Genomic DNA, 24,235 nt, shown 5'->3' with positions numbered 1-24,235 from the left:
GGGAGGAGGGAGGCTCCAGTCCCTGCCCTGGGTCCCATCCTGGTGCTGCATTCTGCACTCCCCGCCCCCCCGTCACCCCCTGGCAACAGACTGCGAGGCCAAGAGCAGCAAGCTACACAAGGGCAATTTATTGGCTAGCTATACTTTAGAGGGGGAGGCCGGTGGGAATGGGCTCTGCTACGTGTCTGGCTTGCGCTCTGCGTCTTGTTCTCGCTGTTGCTGCGACTGGATCCGCAGCTCTTCGTCCAGGCGCTCCTTGGCTCTCACCACCTGCAGGGCACAGACTTGGCACTCAGTAGCTGCTACTGCTGCTGCTCCAAAAAGACGGCAGGAGGCCAACACACACAGCGGGCGAGGGCATAGGCTGTGCCAAGGGCATCCGCCAGAGGGCTTAGAAAACAGCTCAGGAGCAAGCAAGGAAAGGGGGGGGCAGGGGGTGGAGGAGGAAATCCTGGCTTTGGGGCCTCTTTGATCACTGGGGACCCCAAGGAAATGAGGGAGCTTGGCTAGAAGGAAGTGGGCACAGGGCAGAGGTCATTCAGGTTGACACTTGGGACACATTGCATTTTAATTTAATTTAGGTAAGTTTGGATCTCTGAAAAGGATGCTCAGCTTGCCAATAAGCTACAAGAAAGGGAGGAAAGCCTCTTAATTGCATCCCTTCCACCTAAGGGACTGCCAGCCCTGAAAGCACAATTTTATTGTATTATTATAGATGATAATAATCCCTGACAGGGACTCATGGCAGCTTACAGATAAAACAAGAACAGCTAAAAACATAGGGGGAAATCACAATCATTAAAAACAATAAACGTTAATAGAAATATATGGATATGATCTATTTAAAAAATACAAACGTCTAAGTGTGAGGGGAACAAGCAGTTTCCCGTGGCTTCCTAGGGGGAGGGGGCGGAAGCACAGTTCCACCTCCCCAACTCACCTTGGACTGCAGGTAGAAAGAACCCCCCACGGATTTGTCATTCACCTTGAATAAATGCTCGTAGTTCTGCCAAGGAAAAGCAAACAATACCCGCATGAGCAAACTGCCCAGCGGCACGATTAATTGCCCCGTCCCTGCCACGCTCCGGGAAAAACAGTGGACCAAGGGAAGTAGGAGAGCAGCCCGGCTGGATCGGAAGGAAAGGGCCAGCGTTCTGCTCCCCTCGCTGGTTGGCCAGAGGCCTCTGGGGAGCCCACAAACAAGGCCCCCTGCCCCCGCCATGCACTCCACCCCCGGTCTCTGCAGGTGGAGGTACCATTTAACTGTCATGGCTAATAAACACAGGTGGCCATTTCCTCCTCTGTGAGTTTTAATTAATACCTTTTGAAGCTACCTAAGCCATGGGAGGGACTTGTGGCAGGGAGTTCTACTGATCCACAGCTCTTCTTAATGTTGCTGGACTACGGCTCTCATCAGTTGCAGCCATCCTGGCCAGGAGTGGAGGAGGACTTAAGAGTGTCAGGCAGGGACCTGGGAGACCAGGGTTCAAATCCCCGTTTGGGCCACGGAAGCCCCCTGGGTGACCTTGGGCCAAGCTACTGCCTCTCAGCCCAACCCACCTCACAGGGCTAAAGCGAGGATTAAATGGGGGGGGAGAGAACCATGCAGGACCCTCCAGCTCCTTGGAATAAAAATGCTGGGATATAAATCCAAGGAATAAACAAGCAACATCTGCAGGAAGGCCGCATGGCTCAGTTGTGAAGAGACTCAGCTTTGGGATCAGCCACTAAGTTCTAGCCCAATGAGAAATACTGCTTCCCGGGGAACCCAAAGGAACATGAATGCCCACCATAACCCTGAGATTAAAATCAGTCTCATGCTCTACCGACTCTGAGTTCGGTGGACCAATGATCTGACTTGGTATTATTATTATTATTATTATTATTAATAATAATAATAATTAGCCAACCTGAGCCCAGTCTTAGCTGGGGAGGGCGGGGTATAAAATTTATTTATTTATTTATTTATTTTTATTATTATTATTAATACCCTGCCCATCTGGATGGGTTTCCCCAGGCACTCAGGGCGGCTCCGAACAGAATATTATTATTAATAATAAAGCAATCAAACATCAAAAACTTCCCTAAACAGGACTGCCATCAGATGTCTTCTGAAAGTCAGATAGTTGTTTACTTCCTTGACATCTGACAAGAGGGTGTTCCACAGGGCGGGCGCCACCACCAAGAAGGCCCTCTGCCCGGTTCCCTGTAGCTTGGCTTCTCACAGGGAGGGAACGGCCAGAAGGCCCTCAGAGCTGGACCTCAGTGTCCGGGCAGAACGATGGGGATGGAGACGCTCCTTCAAGTATACTGGGCTGAGGCCATTTAGGGCTTTCAAGGTCAGCACCAACACTTTGAATTGTGCTCGGAAACCTCCTGGGAGCCAATGTAGGTCTTTCAGGACCGGTGTTATATGGTCCTGGTGGCCACTCCCAGTCACCAGTCTAGCTGCCACATTGTGGATTAATTGTAGTTCCCGGGTTACCTTCAAAGGCAGCCCTACATAGAGCACATTGCAGTAGAACAGTTTCCTGTATCCCTATACAAAAGCTCTGAAACAGAATTGTGGGTCTCAATCACCCAGGAATGAGCCTTGTACTCTCCCCAGCAAGCCTGAAAAGTTGGTATTTACCTTCTGAATGTCCTCTGGGTTGAGCTTGCAGACGTTGAGGATCTGCTGGGCCTCCTGCAGGCTGAGGCCAGAGATGCTGGAGGCTGCTTCCGACTGAGGCCCTGAGCGCCCTCGCGCGTCTGCCGCTGCTTGGCTGGCTGCTTGGAAAGAGGGCCTCGGTTACGCCTCTCGGTTCCCCCACTCTGGAGACATCAGTGACAGGTACCTGCCCCACCCCACCCCCGAGAAAGCCACGGGCCACATTGCAACAGGTCAACGAAGCGCGGGAAGGCCCTGGGAGAAAAAGAGGCAGCCCACAGCGTCTCCCCCCCCCCCCGAAGCATGGCAGAGGAGAAGGGACAACCCACATGGCACTTGTTGCAGGAATTTATGTATAGGTTGGGGGGGTCACCCCTCCAGCAGATATCATGCACATGCAGCCCACAACCAAAATCAGCACAATACTTTTGTAATTTGTCCCCACAAAACACTTCATCACAGTTTCTTCCTATCTATTCAAAGGGCCTCTGCTGTACAATACCAAATGTAAGAATTTACTGATCAATGTATCTATGTACTGGCTCACTGGGAAAACTTCCGAAATTCATATAGACATGTGAGCTCAGCTCCTCAGCAGCCCCTCTGCCTGAGTGATAATCCCTGGCATCCTGATACCTGAGTGCCAGACAGGTAGCCATTCCAGAAAGAACAAACCCAGATGAAGACAAAAGGGTGGGATGAACTTGGCTGGGAAACAGGGAAATGCAAAGATCTCTTTTGTTCCACTTGATGGGTGTTTGGTGGAGGGCAAGGGGAACCATGGGGCAGGGTCCAGGATGCTCAGATTCCTGCCACCAGACCTCCCCTTTCATGATGTAACCGTGATGTATGAGTGATGTAGTTGGGGGGGCTGTAACATGGGGATGAGCAGCTAATAAAAGTTTGGGGGCTCTTTTGTTGGGGGCTTCCATCTTGTTCCACCTGGTGGCAGGTGAGAGTCCTGTCACAACAGTCTTCAATGAAGACCAAGGCTCCTGGCTGCTGTTTTGATCTGGTCTTCCTGGCTGGCGTCCTTGGTTTTTTGTCCAAGGGAGCCCTCCGATTTCTCCATTAACACACTCACCTGCAAACTCCTGCCGCAGCGCCCGGGCAAAGGCTCTGCCCACCACCTGCACCCCCACGAGGACGATCTGCGCCAGGTACTTGGCCTGCCAAGGGAAAGGTCACCAGGGTCAGGGCATTCGCCAGGCAGTTGCCACCCCCCCCCCTCACACTCTGTTGCTGTGCTGCCCACTTGAGCAGGTTGCTCCTGCCCTTGGGAACTAGCCCCCTTCGGTGCTCGGGTGGCAACGGCCACTGAGCCCCTCCCCCCAAAGCCTCTCTGCTGGGTCTTCGTTTGGGGGGCAGTGCAAGGCCCACCCCAACCCTGAATGGGGATGCCAGTAAGCCGCGGGAAGGGGGGGCGCTTAATTGGGACCTGAAGCTCTCTCTCTCTTTGGGGGGGGGTCCTTAGGGTGGGGGTGGGCTCCAGAGGAAGAGGCCCTAGGCACGGGGCGGGGGGGGGAGGAGGAGGCCCCGGATGCTGGAGACTTGGGCTCAGCCCTTGCCAGGGAGGCGAGGAAGGAAGGGGGGACTGACAGGGCGAAGGAGGCAGATGGGCTCACGCTGCACCCACATCACACAACCTCAGGAAGGGACCCCGGGGGTCATCTAGTCCAGCCCCCTGCCACATTTCCGCCCCACGTCTCTCTCTGGGCTGCGGGAAGCAAAGGGAATTAACAGAAGCAAAAGGGAGCCTCGGACGCCTGGGTCCCTTCCTGGGGCTCCGAGGGAGGGATCTGGGGAGGCCACGAGGGTCCCCTCCGTGTGGGGCTGAGCGGGGGGGGGCGCCCTGCTCGGACGCCTGGGTCCCTTTCCCGAGGGGGGGCGGGCGAGGGGCTCCCGGACCCCCTCCCCCCTCCGCCCCCCCCCCGACTCACCATGCCTCTCCCTCCCTCCCTCCTTCCTTCCCTCCTCCCTCCTCGGGCGGCCCAAGGGCGAGATGATCCGGCGGCTCCGGGGAAGGAGGGCACCATAGAGACGAGCCGGGCCGGATGGAGAAGCCTCTTCCGCCTTCGCGACCGGAAGCGGACCCCGTAGCGGCCTTGGGGCCTAGAGCGCCGCCCCGGGGTCGAGGGCGGCCCCTGGCGGCCGGGAGGCGCGCGCCATGCCGGGATCCCTGCCGAGTGGGAAGGAAGGGGCCACCCAGAGGCCATCTAGTCCAGCCCCTCGACGCAGGAACGGCGGCTAAAGCATCCCTGGCAGGCGGCCTCTTTCTGAAAGCCTCCCGCGAAGGAGAGTCCACAAACTTGACATGAGCCAACAGTGTGACGCGGCAGCTAAAAAAGCCAATGCAATTCTGGGCTGCATCAATAGGAGTATAGCATCTAGATCAAGGGAAGTAATAGTGCCACTGTATTCTGCTCTGGTCAGACCTCACCTGGAGTACTGTGTCCAGTTCTGGGCACCACAGTTCAAGAAGGACACTGACAAACTGGAACGTGTCCAGAGGAGGGCAACCAAAATGGTCAAAGGCCTGGAAACGATGCCTTATGAAGAACGGCTAAGGGAGCTGGGCATGTTTAGCCTGGAGAAGAGGAGGTTAAGGGGTGATATGATAGCCATGTTCAAATATATAAAAGGATGTCACATAGAGGAGGGAGAAAGGTTGTTTTCTGCTGCTCCAGAGAAGCGGACACGGAGCAATGGTTCCAAACTACAAGAAAGAAGATTCCACCTAAACATTAGGAAGAACTTCCTGACAGTAAGAGCTGTTTGACAGTGGAATTTGCTGCCCAGGAGTGTGGTGGAGTCTCCTTCTTTGGAGGTCTTTAAGCAGAGGCTTGACAACCATATGTCAGGAGTGCTCTGATGGTGTTTCCTGCTTGGCAGGGGGTTGGACTCCATGGCCCTTGTGGTCTCTTCCAACTCTAGGATTCTATGATTCACCCCCACACCGTATGAGGAGCTGGAGCCCTGGAAGTGCGGACTTGGGAGGTGCACCCAGAGGCCATCTAGTCCAGCCCCCGGCAGTGCAGGCAGCGGGGAAGTTCTGGGAAATGATATATAATGAGATGAAAAAGATGCTGAAATATACATTTATTATGAAACCAGAAGCATTTTTACTTGGCACTATAGGAGATGATATTAATAGACAGGACTGTAAGTTGTTTTTATATGCAGTGATGGCAGCAAGAATATTATTGGCACAAAAATGGAAGCAAGAAGAATTACCGACGAAAGAAGAATGGAGGATGAAATTAATGGACTATGCAGAATTAGATAAAATTAACAGAAAGGATTCGAAACCTGCAGGACCAAAGATTCTTAGAAGACTGGAGTAAATATACGAACTGTTTAAAAAGTAATTGTAATGAACAGATTATGCTAGTAGGAATGCAAGAAGTTTTGTAAGGAGGACTATCTGAAATATTGCAAGAAAGACTATGAGGAGAATTATTAGTTAATGATAACTAAGAGTAATAGAGAAATTAAGAAATGTAGAATAAGTGATAAAGAACGGAAAATCATCAGAGGTTGTTGACGGAAGTCTAAAACATTGTATAAGATAAGAAGTTATGTTGAAAATGATATGTAAAAAAAACAATAAAAATGTATAATGAAAAAAGAAGAAATAATAATAATGATAATATTAAGGTGGCAACTCTGCCAGTGGCACTGGACTAGCAGGCACAGCAAAAGGTGGCATTTTCTTCAGGGAACAACGTCCGAGTCTCCGAGGGGCCTGGCTGCGGCCAGAGCAGAGCAGGCACCCCGTCCAGCTGTCCAGCGCCCAGTTTCCCACTGCGGCCAGCCAGTCCTTCCTGGGACCTTTTTCTCTCCTCCGTGGGTGGTGCTGGCTGGGTTGCACTGGTGCCTTTTGGGCGGTCATCCCCTCCTCTTGAATGGCGCTTTCCCACCCTCCCCAAGTTCTGGACACCTGGGGCCTTTGCAGGTATTTGCTTACCTTTAAGAAAACATACGTGGAACAGTGCAACCAGTCTCAACCGTGTTTCACGGTTTTGGGATCTGTGCAAAAGAGCCGGTTGGAAATGTGTGTGTTGCAGCTGGACCCACCAGCAACGCCCCCCCCCCCAAAGGAGCACATACCCACAAGGTCAAGCGAGGACACAGCTAAAGTAAAAGGCTTTGGGGTGGAATATAGGGGGGAGCTGCCCTGTCCACTTCCGAAAGGGAGAACAAAGGGGGCTCTGCTTTGTTGTGGGAAAACCTTTTCTTTTATTATGGTTTTTCCTTTCCTGACTCCTCTAACCACAAGGGCAAATTTTATGTTTAATACGGCTGCTTTGTACTAAAGCAAAAGCAGAAAAAGAGCTGTTTTGATGCAAACGCTGCACCCTTTGGAACAGGGGTCAGCAAACTTTTTCAGCAGGGGGCCAGTCCACTGTCCCTCAGACCTTGTGGGGGACCAGACTATATTTTGAAAAAAAATATGAACGAATTCCTATGCCCCACAAATAACCCAGAGATGCATTTTAAATAAAAGGACACATTCTACTAATGTAAAAACACGCTGATTCTCGGACCATCTGCAGGCTGGATTGAGAAGGCGATTGGGCCAGATCCGGCCCCCGGGCCTTAGTTTGCCTACCCATGTTTTGGAAGGACAGCAGCAAAATGAAAGTATAGAAAGTACAGACAGATGAGGACAGTCCCCAGGTGGAAAAAAACCCATGCTCACAATGTGCGAAGTCCTCTTACATGCACATTTATAGTGGATTTAAATCTCTTGTCTGATTATTCCTGGATTGGGATAAATCTGAATTTAATGGGGGCCAAGAGCAGCTGCCAGTTGTTGGAGGAGATGATCATGGGGCAACCCCAAAAGGTATTGAGGCACAAGGGGCTTCAAACCCACAGAAATCTCCTGGGTGGACGAGCCCAGGATTTGTCACCGGAAAAACCCAGGATTCCCAAGCCCAACTTCTTTCTTGACCCTGACCCAGCTGCTTCTGGACTTGGATCATAAGCAAAGCCCTGCTGGATCAGGCCCAAGGGCAGCAGCGCACAGGAACTAAGGAAGGCAGGCATTTGCTGTCATGGAGGAGGAAGTGAGAAGTTTTCCCTTGGGAGAGTGGCGCCCCTTTTCCCAGGCACAGAAGCCACAGCCCACCGGCCCAAAAGTCTGCAAGGCAGAACCAGGGTCCGTAAGGCATGTGGGGGCCGCAGGGGGCCTCCAGGGGCCTGTGTGACACCAGCACCCGTTCTGGGGCACAGAAAGGTCTACCAGGCTGGGCCGGGTGCTCTCCATCCCTCTAGGGGGGGAGAAGAGTCGCTTTGGGGAGAAGGCTGGTGTTTTGAATAACAGACACAAGAGGCAAAAGAGCTGAAATCGACATTCTTTCAAGTTACACTGGCAGGGCAGACACAGAAGGCGAGCTTTGCTCCGAGGAAAAGCCTGGCGAGACAATTCGGGGTGCAGTTGGGACGGAAAGACATGCACGCCCTCGTAAAGGCAACTCTAGAGCTGCAGGGAGCAGAAGGCGCCCCCCCAAACAGCCTTCCTCCGCTCCCAAACAAGTTTGGAGACCCCCAAAGCCACACGTCCCTCGTGGATGGGTCCTCCAGAGGGGCTGGGGGCCTGGCAGGCACACGGCAGGTCCAAAAGTCGACCTGGGCTCAGCAGCCAGAAGTGCCGGTCGGACTGTCAACATGGAAGCCGAGGCAAACTTCTGCCTGGGGGGCGGGAAGCGGGGCAGCAGCCCAGACGAAGGAGGGTCCAGGGGAAGGAAGGATGATTCGGCGGGCAGGATCTCCTTGGCATCTTCGATGAGGTGTGGGCAGGCGGCAGCCCAACCCAGGGTGGCAGTGTTGGCGCAGAGTGGGGGAAGAGGAGCCTGGAAGTCAGCCTGCTCCTCCCAGGGGGGGCCCTGAGGTCTGGGCACCCTCCAGTCCATGGAGGAGAGGGTGGCTGCAGGGGGTCATCCGGGCAGTAAGGCCACTGCATGCGGTCCCTGGCTGAAGCGTCCGCCGTTAGTCCTACGGAGTAGAAGAGGGAGAGAGAGGAGGGATGGATGGATGGGAGAAGCCAGACTGGCCACTGCTCTGGGGTGTCTCTTGCACTGGGAGTGCTGGGAAGGGCACCCTTGCCCACAAGGCCACCTTTGCCAACTTGGGAGGGGAAGGGACACGGGATATACCCCAGAGACCACCAGCCCCCCGGCCTAGCCCTGGGATGGGGAGGGGGCATAGCTGTCAACGTTTCCCTTTTTTAAAGGAAATTCCCTTATACCGAATAGGATTCCTCACAAGAAAAGGGAAAAGTTGACAGCTATGGAGGGGGAACATGGGCAAAGCAGCGGAAGATCAGATCAGAGTGCCCCCCTCCCCCACAGCACTCCTAGCGGGTGCCTTTTGGGCCACAACTCCCACCAGCAGAGCCCCCTGGAGGGTTACAGCGCAGAGCTGGGGGCAGAATCACACCCAAGGCACCCGGATGGGCACAGGCGGACGGGCACGGCTCTCTTCCCCCGGGCATGGCGCTTCTGGGGGGCTCCTGCCCAGCTCTTACCCACTCCTCTTCATCCACTCCTTCGAAGGCGTCCTGAGGCAGGGGGTCGTCTCGGTTGCCCAGCTTGGCCACCATGGCATTCAGGAGCTGCAGGGGAGCCAACCATTGCCAGGATGTGGGCACGAGAAAGGGCTGATGCGTCTGCCACCCCCAAGACCTTCCCCCTCCTCATGGTGCCCCCTCAACACTTCTCTGTGGGGTGTACAGTGGTGCCTCGCAAGACGAAATTAATCCGTTCCGCGATTCTCTTCGTCTAGCGGTTTTTTCGTCTTGCGAAGCAAGCCTATTGACAGCTTAGCGGATTAGCGCTATTAGCGGTCTAGCGGCTTTTAGCGATCAGCTGAGAAGCGGCTTATCAGCGGATCAGCTGTTAAGCGGCTTAGCAGCTTAGGAACAGGGCGAAAAAAGCGGAAAAAACCCCGCGGGAACTCGCAAGATTTTTTCGTCTTGCGAAGCAACCCCATAGAGAAATTCGTTTAGCGAAGCGCCTCCAAAACGGAAAACCCTTTCGTCTAGCGGGTTTTCCGTCTTGCGAGGCATTCGTCTTGCGGGGCACCACTGTATTTCTATCCCTCCTTTTTCTCCCTGAGGAGCTCAAGAGGGCGGCCGTGGGTCTCCTTCTATCCCTCTGATCCGCCCAACAACCCTGTGAGGAAGGCTCGGCTGAGAGGTCACCTCGCAAGCTTCTCTCCTAGCCGGACACTAACCACTATGCCACACTGCCTCTCACCCGCTCTGTGGTCTTTTGGATGGGAGATGCTGCTGCTGCTGAGTCTGAGGTGCCTCCCCAGGTTGCATTTGCCTCACCCACCCCCCAGTGACAAGGCCGTGGGCATCAGGGAGAGCTTGCCAGCCCCCTCCCCTCCTTAGCTGCCAGCCCCGCAGGGTCCTCACCTCCTCCTTCTTCTGCTCGTCCGACTTCTCCTCCAGGTAGACGGAGGACGGCACGTATTTCCGGCTAGGAGCCTCCTTCGGGGCTTCGCTCACTGCGGAAGGAGGTGGCATGGCAGGTCAGCGGCTGAAGGGGCCCAGAGGCAGATCGCCAGGGGGCCCTTTCCTCAGCTGCAAACCCACCTGGGCTCTCTCCAACACAGGAAAGGCCTTTCCCTGGCCAGAGGGGAAACCCAGCGGGGGGGGGGCTTTCTGTGTGCTGAGGTGCTGTGCCCCCAGCAAAGGTTCTCTGTTCCTACCGCTGTGATTTCCTCAATGCCACCCCTTCACACAACAAGCCAAGGGGCAGCCAAAAGGGATTTCTGCACCCTTTCTTTTATGTATATATATATGTGTGTGTGTGTGTGTGTGTGTGTGTGTGTGTGTGTGTGTGTGTTTTAACATATCATTTTCAACAACAATTACGGTAAACATAATTTTACATCTTATACAATTTTTTTGACTTCCATCAAAATTTTCCAATCTAATCACTTAGTATACATTTCTTACTTTCACTATTACATTTAAATCTCATAACTAATATCTGTCTTCTTTTCCTATTTTGCAGTGTTTCATATCTTTCCCCTTACAAAACTTCTTGTAGCCCTACTAGTGTAATTTGTTGATTACAGTTGCTCTTCAAATAATTCGTATATTTCTTCCAATCTTCTGTGAATCTCTGGTCCTGCAGGTTTCGAATCCTTCCTGTCATTTTGTACAATTCTGTGGATTCCTGCACCCTTTCGCTGAGCTTCCTTGGAGGTCTTTAAGGAGAGCTCAGGTGGCCAACGGCCAGCGATGCTTTGGCTGTGATTCCTGCACTGGGGGGGGTGGACTAGATGACTCTAGGGGTCCCTTTCCGACTCTACAACACTATGATTCTATAAACCCTGAACTCTCTGCAACAACAACAACAACACACACACACACACTGATGCACTCCCCCTTGCCCCCTGCCACATACCTGGGGTCATGTCTTTCGGCCGGAGGCTGACCTTGCGGTGCTGACCGTCAGAGCCGTCCAGCCAGGCAGCGGCCGACAGGGCCGGTTCCCACCGCACCTCCGTGGGAGGATAGAGGTCGTCCTGGAAGAACTCTTTCTGTGGGGAGAAGGGGGCAGGACAGAAGCACGGAGGACATCAGTCTGTGGGTTACTCAGCCTGCACACCCCACATGGTGGGAAAGTTCGGGAGAGAGAAAGGATTCATTCGTGCAGAGCCTAACCTGTGGAACTCCCTCCCACCGGAGGGGGCGATGATGACCCCTGACTTTAAAAGAGGACAAGACAAAATCATGGAGGAGAGGGCTGCTTAAAGCCATCCAGGTTGGGGGGGGGCATCAATGCCTCCTGAGGTAGCTGCTTCCATAGTTTCCCTGTGTGTAGGAATGATCGCTGGGTGCGGAGCACACTCCCCGCCCACGGGCAGCCTCAACTGCCTGCATGCGTGACCTTGGGGTGCGGGACACACTGCCCCCACAGATAAAGCCACAGCTGTCTGAACATCTTGCCCTCTGTCGAAACTTTTGCCATCTCAATAGTCTGCGGTGTCCTGTCTGTGACCTTTGTCTCCTCCGTCATACACTGTACAAGGGGAAAATGATGCGGTGGAAGCAGGTGCCAAAATAACTTTGTACCACCCCACGATCTCGGGACTGGAAGATGTGTAAAGGTCACAGCCCAAAATGTATCTGCCTGGGTTTGCATATTGTGTCAATAAAAGGAGCCTCCACAGAGCTGGCTGGCAGCTTGCTTGCAGCTCACCTGCATTATCAGCTCCTGCCTCATTTCCTTCACTTCACCTGTGTGCCAGGTGATGCAGTCCTTCCTTTTATCTGCCCTGAATCTGTGGAACTCCCTCCCATAAGAGGCAGGGATGCCCACCAAGCTAGATGGCTGTAAAAAAGGATTTTGCAAATTCCTGGAGGAGGAGAGAGGGCTCTGGGTGGCTCCTAGCTGGGATGGCTAGGAGTGGAGTAATTTGTCTCTCTTCCTTTTGGTCCCTGCCCAGTGATGGACGCTGAGACACCTGGGTCCGAATGCGAATCCTCGCCCGGCTGGGCCTGTTCCGAAAAGGAGCGGGGTCACTCTGGGAAGCTTGCCGAGATGCCAGCTTGGGGTGGCGTTGTGGCTGGAGGTGGGCAGGGGAAAGGGGCATGGCATTGTTCGGAGAGGGTGACAAGACCTTTCACGGTGCTGCCTCTATACTCTGAGCCTTCCCTCCTCCTCCCCTGCCAGAGACCCAGGGCCCAGAGGCCCAGTACCCTACCTTCACCCGGGGCACCCGGAAGGCCACAGGCTCAATGGAGGTCTGGCGGAGGCGCAGGGCTCGGGCAATCTCCACTTCCCGAACGTCACACTCTGTCTTGGGCAGAAACTGGTAGCCCTGCGGAAGTCAAGAGGTCAGGACCTTGTGAGGACACCTTTCCGAGAGTGCGGCTGCAAGGGCACAGCAACACCCTCTGTGGCTCCCAGGGTCTTTGGAAGTGAAGTGGGGGGCACATCTGGGCACCACCACCCACCAATTCACACTCAACCCTTGGGGTTGTTACTCTAGAAACTCCACAAGTGCTCTGCCCAGAACAACCACAAGAGGGCAGGCCAGAAGCAGGTTTTGCAGACCAGATAAGGGGGCAGAGTGGAGTCGTCAGCCCCCTGGAACTTCACTGCCCCAAAGGATTGCAGTTCTGGTTGGTCACAGGGACTGATGCCTTGGCATTCCCAGTAACAGCTCAAGAGGCTGCTGGATTCCAGCTCATTCTGTCTCCCACCCCTGCGTTTCCCTTGCCCCCACTCCAAATTCAGGGGTCCTCCCCACTTGAGCCAGGAGGTTTCACTGACAGCTGCTCTGTGGACATTTTCTCCTCACCTCCAAATCTTGCAAATCCACATTCTTTCCCTTTTTAAAGGAACCAAGCCGTAGCCCTCATGGCCGCAGAGGAAAGCCCAGAGAGGTGGACTGAATCAAACAAAGACTCCCCCGGGGCAAAGGGGGGTGACTTCCCTTACTGCTCGTGGCTCCATCTCTCCCAGGGACATAATTGCTGCCCAGATCCCCCCCCCCCCCGCTGCCACCTTACCTTATGGGGGTCAGAGGACGGGAAGCTGTTGCATTCCAGGAAGAAGTGAGCCTCTGGCACCACCTCGTAGATGTACACCCTGGTGTCACCCTAAACATGTGGCAGAGAGAAGAGGCTTTGAAGGGCGGGGGGTGGCCTGCCTTCCCTGAGCAAGGGGGGAGAGCGGTCTGGGATCCAAGTCAGAAGGAATGGGGGCAGGGAAGGTACTGAGAAAAGGGGAGAAAAGGGGTTCCTGGGCTGGCCTCAGGGACAGGAGGGGCTGCTCACCCAGCCAGACTCACGGTGGCCAAGCCCCCCCGGGACTCAGCGCCAGGAGACTGGCATGACTCTTCCCACCCCCAGATCTGGAAAGTTAGCAAAATAGACCCTGTGCTACCCGAAAAACAAAGAACGGGTTTTCTAAAGTTTGGCATCCATTTAAGCAAATGCGTTGAAGCCACCCTTCCGCCGAGGCTCCTATGGAAAAAGCTCCTTGGCTCATGTGCTTTTCAAGGACCACCGTCTGGAAATATAATGCTGTTTTTGGAAATTCCACCCACTCCCTCTTCTCTCCTCAAGACCGGCCTTCCGGCCTTCCTTCCTTCCTTCCTTCCTTCCTTCCTTCCTTCCTTCCTTCCTTCCTTCCTTCCCCCTTCTTGCTTTGATCTTTTCCCTTTGTTGTTGTTATTCCTTGTTGCATATTCAAAAGGTAAAGGGGACCCCTGACCATTAGGTCCAGTCACAGACGACTCTGGGGTTGCGGCACTCATCTCGCTTTACTGGCCAAGGGAGCCAGTGTACAGCTTCCAGGTCATGTGGCCAGCATGACTAAGCCGCTTCTGGCCAACCAGAGCAGCGCACAGAAACACCATTTACCTTCCCGCTGGAGCGGTACCTATTTATCTACTTGCACTTTGACATGCTTTCAAACTGCTAGGTTGGCAAGAGCAGGGACCGAGCAACGGGAGCTCACTCTGTCGCGGGGATTTGAACCACTGACCTTCTGATCAGCAAGTCCTAGGCTCTGTGGTTTAACCCACAGCGCCACCCGTGTCCCATTTGTTGCATATTAGAAAACAATTGCAAGGAAAGGAAAGAGAAAAAGGAAAGAGCAAGGCTGCTCGCCCAGCCCAGCCCCTGGTGGGGGGCAGCAACTGCTGACTTCAACAACAAACAACACCCCCACACACACACACTTCCTTGCTTTCCCCCCTTTCCTGTCGGCCAGAGAGATGCTCTAGGTCTGCCCGGTTGCAGACTGGCCCCCTATTCCCCTGCGCTGGAAGTGGAGTGCAGCACCTCTGCACTGCCACTATGGGGTTCAGCATCTTCTCCCCCCACCTCCAGCCTGACCCTGCAGGCCATTTCTGCTGCTGCTGCTCCTGGAGGATCAGGCCCAGGGCCCCCCCGCTCACCTTTCCCGTGAGGAAGACCACGCTGGTGTCTGCGTCATAGAAGGGGATGAGGGTGGATGGTGAGACATCAAGGCCGACCGTGGCCACCGGTGGCCCCAGAGACTCCGCCGTGTGGAGGGAGAGCTGTCGCTCGCTGCGGCTGCAGGAGGAGGAGGAGATACTGCTGGGATCGGGGCCGGCTGGGGCTCCTGGGAGGCAGCATTAGAAGGAGGGGGAAGCCAGCATTTTTTCACCTCCGCCAAGCTAAGCAGTTGGCTCCTGACCTCTCTCGCCCTGACCCAGCCACTGTGATCCATGCGACGGTCACCTCCAGGCTTGATTATTGTAACTCACTCTACATGAGGCTGCCCTTGAGACTGACCCAGAAACTCCAGCGGGTGCAGAATGCTGTGGCGAGACTCCTTACAGGGTCCTTGCCACGGGATCACATTCACCCAGTGCTATACCAGCTGCACTGGCTCCCGGTGTACAGGATCAGGTTTAAGGTGCTGGTTTTAACCTCTAAAGCCCTATATGGCCTAGGACCCTGGTACCTACAGGACCGCCTCTCCTGGTATGTCCTACGGAGGACCTTATAGTCTTCAAACAAAAACATCTTGGAGGTCCCAGGCCACAGGGAGGTTAGGCTGGCCTCAACCAGAGCCAGGGCCTTTTCAGTACTGGCCCCAATCTGGTGGAACACTCTGTCACAAGAGACTAGGGCCCTGCGGGACTTGACATCTTTCCGCAGGGCCTGCAAGACAGAGCTGATCCACCAGGCCTTTGGCCAGGGCACAGTCTCACCCCCTCCCTCCTCCTGTAATCCTCATAGAACTCTAGCCCAATGGTTGCCATTAATTTGATTTTTAACTGATTTTAGAATGAATAGATTTTAGAATGCTGTGTTACTTTTATTGTTGTTAGCCTCTCTGAGTCTGGCTTCGGCTGGGGAGGGCAGGATATAAATAAATTATTATTATTATTATTATTATTATTATTATTACCTGTCAAAGCCCGACACTAGCAGGTATTTGCCTCCGCAAACCCAGATGATGCGAGCGCCCCGTCCACCTTCGGGCCCCGGGCCCTCCTGAGAAGAGAGACGGATGCCTCAAAGAGCAGGGGCCATGGCTTCTCTCTAGGTGCCCCCCCAAGACAGGAAACAGGGGCTGCCAACACGGCCCTCCAGGGCTGACCCTTGGGACACTCCCCGGGGTGAGGCTACCTGCTTCTCCGCCAAGCCCTCCCTCCCTGGGAAACCATCCCCTCCACTCACCTGCAGGGACTGGGAAGCTTTTCGGGGCTCGTAGACCCTCACTCGGCCGTCCTTGCAGACGGTGGCCAGGCGGCGTCCGTCGGGGCTCCAGGCCAAGCTGAAGATCTGAAAGGTCCCCAAGAGGTCAGTCTCCTCACTCTGGAGGGCTGGGCCAGTCCCAATCCCTTGGGCACCAGGGGGCTCCCTCCAGGTCCAGCATCCTCTGAAGGGCACTTCTGGCGCCTCTCCGCACAACTCCCAGTCTCGGCTGGCTTTCATTTTTATATGGCAGGCTGTGCCCTGTGGAACTCCCTGCCACTAGAGGGTGAGGCAGGAACCCTTCCTCCCTCCCTCTGTGCAGATGCCTTTTGAAAAATTTACATCATTTTAGACAGGCCTTTGTAATACAGTGGAACCTCGGCGGTCAAACGCAATCCGTTCTGGAAGGCTGTTCGACTTCCGAAATGTTCGACGACCAAGGTGCAATGGACGGACAGCAAATTCCATCGAGAAAATGGAGAAACGCAACTCGGAAGATGTTTGACTTCCGAGGTGCGTTTGAAAACGGAAGCATTCACTTCCGGGTTTTTGGCGTTCGGGTTCTGAATCGTCCGGCTTGCGAGACGTTCAAAAACTGAGGTTCCGCTGTATTAACTTTCCTTTCTAGCCGCTTGGAATTATTATTTTTACAGACTCCTTTGTTGATTTTATTCTCATACACTGCAACACCACCTGGAAATGCTTTTTAAATATAAAATTGTGGATTGTAAGCATGCAAATGGGGGTAAAGTCACCAAGGGGGGGGGGCTGTCTGGCATGAACTGGTGGTGCATGGAGGGGGCTGAGACCCCTCTCTGCTGGTTCTGCTGCCCACCCCCCTTACAGAGAGAGCCAAGCTGCTTGCTGGCCTTCCTACCTGGTCCCTGTGTCCCTCCAGCCTCAGCACCTGCCCGCCAGAACGCAGATCCCAGATCCGGACGCTCATGTCATAGGATGAGGAAGCCAGGATGTCCGCAGCCAGGGGGTGGAACTGGATGGAGTAGATCTTCTCCGTGTGGCCTGGGCGGGGGGGGAGAGAGAAGACGCCTGCTAGCTGGGCTCTAAGCTGGCCAAACCCCCTCAAGCCAGAGGAGCAGGGGACAGAAAAGCGGGGCAGGGAAATGATATACAATGAATTGAAGAAAATGTTGAAAATAACTTTTGTAAAAAACCCCAGAAGCCTTTTTATTAGGTATTTTAGGTCAAGACATACCAAAAGAAATGAGGACTTTATTTATGTATGCCACCACAGCAGCAAGAATGTTGATTGCACAAAATTGGAAGACTGGAGAAATACCAACTAAAGAACAGTGGCAAGAGAAGTTGATGAACTATGCAGAACTGGCAAAAATGACAGAAAAAGACAACAGAGACTTTGAAAAAGTTTGGGAACCATTCCTATTATATTTGCAGAAACAAAGAAAGGCGATAGACTTGATGGCAGGATTTATATAAACATCCACATTCTTAGCATCAGGAAATGTTTGGAAGATAGTGGAATAAGATGATGTATTTAATTTTGTTTTTATGTTTTTAAGGTTTGATGTTATGTTATTAATAAACTTTTTAGCTGAGAGATAGGAAAGCGGGTGTAAAGAGAAACAAACCAGAAACGCAAGTTGGGGGAAGTCTTGGAGGGGAGGGAGGGAGGAATATACAGGAAACGTTAAGAATTTGAGATGTATGTAATGAATGAAAATGAAAAATATATAAAAAAATAAAACAGAAAACAGAAAAGTGGGGCAGGGGGAGTTTCACCTTGTAGAACCAATTCAGGCTCCATGATTGTCTTCTGCAGACCTCCCTCCTCAACCCTCCAGAGCCGGATCCTGGCGTCTTCTCCAGCTGCACCAGAGGAAACAAGGGGGCAAGTGTGGAGCCCATTGTGCCATGCTGAGGGCGACCCTGGCTGCAGAGAACCCCACCCCACCCTGATGCCCGGCCCGGGACCTGAGCCCAGACGATGCAGGATGGCAAGATGAGAGAACAGGGCTCTGGAGCAGTCTCGCTTCGGGAATTCCCTCAGGAAGTCCGGAGGCCAGTGGTGGCTTCTTGGTGGGCCCAGTAGCTGATCTGGGACGGGTGGGTCACATACCAATCGCCAGGCGCTGCAGGTCAAAGGGGTCCCAGCACAGGTCGGAGACGGGCGTCCCATTCTGGATGGTGGGGAGTGATGTGTCCGGGAGGCGGCCTGGCTTGGAGAGCTGGGGAGGAGGGCAGGGTGAGTCTCTGAGAAAGGCAGGTGGGGGCGCTCTCCTCTGCCCTCCCCCCCAAGACGGGGGCCTTCATGGGCACCCCACTTCTGACGCTCCAGTGGGTATGCGATGTACTCCATTGGAGCAGTCAAATACAACATTCCTTGTATGCCTAGAGTGGACACAGACAGAGGGATGTTGATCCAGCCAGCTGGACTTCCTGTTACACCTGGTCTGGAACATCCTCCCCCTGCGTGTGACCAGGTAGGTGGGCAGGACCCTTACAGACCCCACAAAAAGTCCAGTCACACAGCCCTCTTCCTCTCTTGATACTCCTCTCTTCCATTTTGGCCACTGGTCCTGATGCTGTCTGCTGGTTCTCAGCCAGCAGCACATGGGCCCATCCTTACAAGGATGTCAGCCACACTGTATCTGTAACTACAGGCTAAAGCCTGCCTTCAGGGATCCAACTGTGAACTGAATGTGAGTAAACTTATCGTTACTTATAAGGAAGACTCTTGTGTCTTTATTTCTTTTAGGAGGGAATCAAAGGGGCCTTACCAGGAATATACTCCAATCTGGGCATGCCGGATTGGATCGCTTAACTAAAAAGATTCAAACAAATCTGCAACTAGCTGCTTGCTGTGTAAAAGGGGGAACGAGCTCTGCTATATGGAACTCACTAGCGTGAGTGAGGAAGGATAATATTTAATCAATATTGTTGAAACCTGCCCAAATAATTCAATATCTTCTCAAACCAATCCTCCTCCTTCTCACTGACCTTAAACGCTTTCATTTTAACTGTGAAGATAAATAAAACGAAAGGGTTTCAGGTCAGTGAGAAGGAGGAGGATTGGTTTGAGAAGATATTGAATTATTTGGGCAGGTTTCAACAAATTGGGGCAATTAAAATGTTACAAGTTAACTAAACCTTGTGAAGGGAGGAGTGTTAAGGTATATAGAATTGTACATATGGTTGATTTGAATATGATATTATTGATTATGTATACCCAATGTATCAGCCGCCTGGGGGGGTTTCACTGTTTGTGTTTTGGTTGTTGGTAATAAAAAATAAAAAATTAATACCCTCTCCTACTAAAAAACAACATTCCCACAGAGGGCAAACTGGCACGTGCTGGTGTTCTCAGGAACCAAGGGGCCCAGGTCCAAAGATGGAAGACATTGGAATCTGCCTGCCACGCAGCCAGAGCAGTGGGGCATCTAGCCCAGTGTTGCCCACCCTGACTGGCAGCCGCTTCCCTGGGTCCTTCTCAGCCCTCCCTGGAGGCTGAGCCTCACGCATGCGAGGCTGGTGATTGGCAGTGGAGCCTGGGCGTCTTCCCCTATGAGGCTCTGCCAATGCAGGCGGGCATCCAGCTGGGCAGCTGCCCCTGAAAGGCGCCCCTTCCGCCACGGTCCCCTTACCTCCAAGACAGCCACCTGCCCTCCGGCAGAGAGCAGTGGGATAGCCACACGCTGTCGGTTGGCGCAGAAGCCGTCGCACTCCCCCGGCGTGGTCAGGTTCAGCCCCCGGAGGTTGGTGATGTGGGTGCTGCGGTGAAGCACAGCGCCCTGGATGTGGCGGAACCCCGAGCTGGGTCCTGGGGGCAAAGAGGCGGGTGAGGGGGGGACGGGAGATGGGGAGGGACACCCTCTCCCCCCTCCCTGCTGGAAAACGCAGAACCACCTCTGTGCGCCGGCAGCGCGGTGGGGAGAGGGGGTCTGCCAGGCGCCCCCCCCAAACTCCCTCCGAGCGGCACAGGTTGTGGGGCCCACCTGGGAGGGGGGTGGCAGGAAGCTTACCCAGAATGCTCTGCAGGGACCGCTGGCTGGGGCTGGAGGCAAAGCCGCTGGTGGCCGAGAGGGAGGGCGTTGTGGCGCCAGAGGGGGAGGTCAGGGAGCTGGTGGGGGACGAGAGGGGGCTGCCGGCCTGGGAGAGGGAGAGAAGGAGCCTCAGAGCATTGCAGGGGGCTGTCCCTTTCAGTCATATAAGATCCACGGTGCTCCTGGACTAGGAAACGCCCTGGGCTCTGGAGATGCTGGGAATGGCTATCGATGGCTCGTGGCCACAATGGCTACCCTCTGCTCCTCCCCCCTGTCAGAGGAGGAAGCGATGCTTCTGAACCCCAGTTTCTGGAAACCCCAAGAGGGGAGAAGGCTCTTGTGCTCGGATCCTACTTGCTGGTTTGGTTTCCCACAGGAAATCTGGCTGGCCACTGTGAGAACAGGATACTGGACTAAATAATAATAATAATAATAATAATAATAATAATAATAATAATAATAATATTTTATTTATACCCCGCCCTTCCAGGTTCAAAAACCAGGCTCAGGGCGGCTAACAACAAATTTAAAACACTTTAAAACACTTAACTATAAAAGCAGCATAAAATACAGTATAAAAACACGAATAACAATAAAATTCAAAAATAAAAAATCAATTAGATAATCTAATTAGATGGGGCACCGGCTTGACTCTTCTTAAGTTCTTAGGGGAGAAGGAGCCGGGCAGAGGAAGTGGGGTGTGGGCGGACTGCCCCGGGTGTCACCACTGAGGGGGGTGGCAAAATGCCAGGCGGCACTCACCGCGGGGCCTGCAGCGCGCCCGAACCACACATCTCTCCTGGGAGTGATGTGGTGGCTTGGGCGCCCACAGGTTCCGCGCTGCCCCAAACGGTGGCTGAGTGGGAGGAGGCAAGCATCCTGCCCTGGCTGGCCCCGCCCCTGGGCACAGGACACGCATGCCGCCCCAGGTGCCCGATCGGCTTGCTCAGCCGCTGGTCGAGAGAGCTCTGGAGAGGCCCAAAAGCCAGAGGATCCCCTCTGGAAAGGACTCTGCAGGGCCTTGGTCTTTGCCTGGGGCTCAATCCCATCCCTCAGTCTCAGTCCAGTAGACCTGAAGGAGCATCTCCACCCCCATCGTTCTGCCCGGACACTGAGGTCCAGCGCCGCGGGCCTTCTGACAGTTCCCTCACTGTGAGAAGCTAATTTAAAAGGAACTGGGCAGAGGGCCTTCTCGGTGGTGGCGCCTGCCCTGTGGAACGCCCTCCTACCAGATGTCAAAGCGAAAAACAACTACCATATTTTTAGAAGACATCTGAAGGCAGCCCTGTTTAGAGAAGCTTTTAATGTTTAATAGGTTATAGTATTTTAATATTCCGTTGGAAGCTGCCCAGAGTGGCTAGAGAAACCCAGCCAGATGGGCGGGGTATAAATAATTTATTATTATTATTATTATTATTATTATTATTATTATTATTATTCCCACCCTGGCTTCCAAGCCTGCAGCTGGCATGAGCACAAGTGCCAGGAGGCTGGGGAGCCAGAGGCGACACCTTCCAAAATGCACCAGGCCTGTCTTCCCGGGAGCATCTTTGCATCTACATTGCCCAGCCTTCCAGAGCAGGGAAGAACCATCTAGCCATAGAACCTCCAAACTGTGGAGCTGCAGGAAACCCAGAGTCATCTAGCTCAACCCCTTGCAGAGGAGAAACCACAACTTCCCACACAAGTAACTCTGGATGGAGATGTTGGGGGGGGGGAGCAGCAGGACTGTCTTGCCAGGGGTTTGGGGGCTCTTGAACTGGCACCACTCACTCTCACCTCTGGGTCCTCGGTCTGGTCCCCTGGTCCTGGCTGGGCGGAGAGGTTGGGGGTTTGGTGCTCCTGGAGGCAGGGAGAGATGAAGGCCTTGCTGGGCCTTTGGGCAGGATGGAGGCTGATCTTCCCCACCTGAGAACAGAAGGAGGAGGAAGAGGGAGCCGTCAGCAGCTGGGAGAGAGAACCAGAGGCAGGAGTCTCCTGTCTCCTAGATGGGGCCACAGAGAACCCGGCTGCCCTGCTGTGGGGCAACGGGAGCCACCTAGCAAGGCTTCAGAAGGAGCTCCTGAATGGTAGAATTTTATTATTACAGTAACAGACCAGTTCTGGCTCACTTACAATATCAGGAAAATCATAAAACACAACAGGAATACATTGAATTGCAATTGAGTATAACAGAGACAATTCAGATATATCGGCAGTTAAAGAAATAAATATACTAAATCTTGATCACTAAAATATAACCTAAAATTATCATTTAAAACCTTAATCATTTTGAGAAGCAGCTCCTCAAAGCCCCTCTCCCTCCCCAACAGCGTTCAAAATTAGCCAGGCCCCAGGTGCATATTGTGACGGGGAGTTGTATGATGGAAAAGTCTTGGAGCCCCATCCAGCGACTGAGGTCAACCTGGCCGCTGCTGGCGCTGAGGGAGAAATGCCACCCCAAACACGTGAGTTCAAATCTAGCACAATACTTTATATAACATATGCAATAACATGGGGCTCGGCCCCTGCAATTGTGGCCAAAACCATAAGTCATTTGAGTAATTAATATTTACAGATACCGGCATCCAAGTATATACATACACAAACACACAGGCCAGCATTTGTAAATATTAATTACTCAAATGACTTATGGTTTTGGCCACAATTGCAGGGGCTGAGCCCATTTATGCTTGCGGTGTCCAATTAAGAATTCCTATTAAAAACGATGGATCAACAATGTGTTACTGATGTGAATTGTTTATTAGTTCATGGGTTTCGGAAAAATAATTAGAAACTGCAGCTGCCGGGGGGTGGGGTGGAAAAGGCAACCCGTGTTCCAGGAGCCAGGTGGCAAATAGCTTTTCTACCCCCCCTTTCTAACACTGCCCCCCAAGTCTCAGGCACAGCTGAGGGGGAACCTGGCAGAAAGAGCCCCCTGTGCACAGAAGCAGAGACCTCTCAGGGCCTGGCAGGGGGGCACGGAGGGCACTGCCCTCCTCTGAAGCCTCCTGAGGCACCACCTGGAAGACTTTCCTGAGTCCAGAGGAGCTGGAGAGGCTTGCAGGGTTGTTGTTGTGGGGCAGGGGGCCTTTTCTTCCAGCCCAGAGCAGCCATCGCCAGTCACCTGGTGGGCAAGGGGTGGGCGGGCAGACGAGGGCTCTCACCTGGCTGTTGTCTCCGGACCACCAGGCCTGCGCGGAGGCCGCAGGGACGTTTCCTGCGCAGTCGGGGAACAAGTCTTTGTGGAACTCCTGTGTGGACTGAAAGACAGGTTGTAAGTGAGCCCCGTGGGACCGGCCACCTCCAGGCCCGGCCACCCGTCCCTTCTTATTCTGCCCACCCGTGCCCCAATGCCGCCTGTTTACCTTCCGGGGCACCACATAGCTGATGGGGGCGATGCCAGCTTCGCTCAGCTGCAGGACCCGCATCACCTCGCAGCCCATGACATCCAGGGCGAGTTTGGGCACCTGGGCAACGCCCTGGGACTTGGTCTCTGTCAGGCACTGGTTGACTGGGCAAAAGGGAGGGAGGGAGAGAGAGAGAGAGAGAGTGGCGACAGGTGCCCAAGGGCGGCTCCTGAGAAGGCAGCCCAGAGGCAGCCATCTCTCCAAAGTGGGGCTTGTCATCATACTACCAGCCAGCAAGGCGGAGTAGAGAGAGACTTTCAGGACCCTAAACTGGCAGTCCTCTTCTTTGGCACTTGAGGGTGCCCAATAACCGGCCCTGGCACAGTGCTAACGCATGGGATGCCCGGCAGCTGGCTACTCACCCAAGAAGTGGAAGCCAAAGGCAGAGCAGGGGTTGAGTCCCTGGAGGTGCCACGTCTGCAAACAGCAGAGCCTTTTTTTGCCCTGGAGGTGGCCCCTCTGCCAGTGCCAACTCGCCCCTTTTCTCCCAACCCCTCCCTCGGCAGCTATGGGGAAGGACGTGGGGAGCAGGGCACCACCGGGAACCTGCAGAGTCAGGCCCAGGCAGGAGGAAGGTTGGGGTCTGCTTTCTGCTGACAGTCACGGAAGGCCCACCCAGCTTGGCACTGCCTGCACTGACAGGCAGCAACCCTGACTCTCTAGGGTTATGGGCTCAGCCCTGCTGGAGATGCTGCCATTGGGGGTGGAGCCAGAGATGTTCTCATGCCACGGTTTTCCTTCCCCATGGCGTTCCCCCATCTCTCAGGCAGTGCCAGGCTGGGCAGGACCAGGGAGGGCACACAAGGGGCCAGGCCGGATGCCCAACTCTCTCCAGGGCCAGGAAGAGCAGTGCCTGAGCCAGGAGCCCGAACATCTGGAGAGGGTCTCAGATACTCACCTTCTGCCAGGGCTGGCTGGCTGGGGAGCACCTCATAGCAGAAGAGGACGTTTTCCCCCTGGAAGAAAAGGG

The 24,235-nt window shown here is 54.0% G+C and overlaps 2 protein-coding genes across 2 annotated transcripts in view; both read right to left on the bottom strand.

The window, feature by feature from the left end:
- Positions 1-113: 113 nt before the first annotated feature.
- Positions 114-4,881, bottom strand: PAM16 (presequence translocase associated motor 16). The gene is made up of 5 exons (XM_081840095.1): positions 4,591-4,881; positions 3,735-3,819; positions 2,633-2,769; positions 941-1,006; positions 114-270 (listed from the first exon to the last, which is right to left on the bottom strand). Exons 1-5 carry the CDS (start codon positions 4,864-4,866, stop codon positions 178-180), a joined length of 657 nt encoding a protein of 218 aa, XP_081696221.1. The 5' UTR covers positions 4,867-4,881; the 3' UTR covers positions 114-177.
- Positions 4,882-7,998: 3,117 nt separating this feature from the next.
- The window catches only part of LOC309329095 (coronin-7-like), a 100,462-nt gene continuing 84,225 nt past the window's right edge, over positions 7,999-24,235 (bottom strand). Inside the window, 18 exon segments of the mRNA XM_081839624.1 lie at positions 7,999-8,650; positions 9,183-9,269; positions 10,077-10,168; positions 11,077-11,212; positions 12,380-12,496; positions 13,191-13,280; positions 14,585-14,723; positions 15,568-15,653; positions 15,840-15,944; positions 16,735-16,877; positions 17,616-17,702; positions 17,953-18,061; positions 19,478-19,653; positions 19,856-19,982; positions 21,656-21,784; positions 23,023-23,118; positions 23,224-23,369; positions 24,164-24,221. Coding sequence (XP_081695750.1) covers positions 8,645-8,650; positions 9,183-9,269; positions 10,077-10,168; positions 11,077-11,212; positions 12,380-12,496; positions 13,191-13,280; positions 14,585-14,723; positions 15,568-15,653; positions 15,840-15,944; positions 16,735-16,877; positions 17,616-17,702; positions 17,953-18,061; positions 19,478-19,653; positions 19,856-19,982; positions 21,656-21,784; positions 23,023-23,118; positions 23,224-23,369; positions 24,164-24,221 — 1,929 coding nt within the window. The 3' untranslated portion in view covers positions 7,999-8,644.

Source organism: Podarcis erhardii (genome assembly GCF_964252035.2).
Source record: "Podarcis erhardii genome assembly, chromosome: 14".
Lineage (NCBI taxonomy): Eukaryota > Metazoa > Chordata > Lepidosauria > Squamata > Lacertidae > Podarcis > Podarcis erhardii.
Note: the sequence above shows the minus strand (reverse complement) of the source record. Positions and strands in the feature narration are given on the sequence as shown.

Excerpts from the sequence above, each read along its gene's own strand:
- PAM16 (XM_081840095.1), bottom strand. The coding sequence starts at position 4,866 with ATGGCCTCTGGGTGGCCCCTTCCTTCCCACTCGGCAGGGATCCCGGCA. Across the intron at positions 2,770-3,734 it reads GCTGCGGCAGGAGTTTGCAG|CCAGCCAAGCAGCGGCAGAC; the intron begins GTGAGTGTGTTA and ends CTTTCCAAGCAG. Across the intron at positions 1,007-2,632 it reads ACCCAGAGGACATTCAGAAG|AACTACGAGCATTTATTCAA; the intron begins GTAAATACCAAC and ends TTTCCTTGGCAG.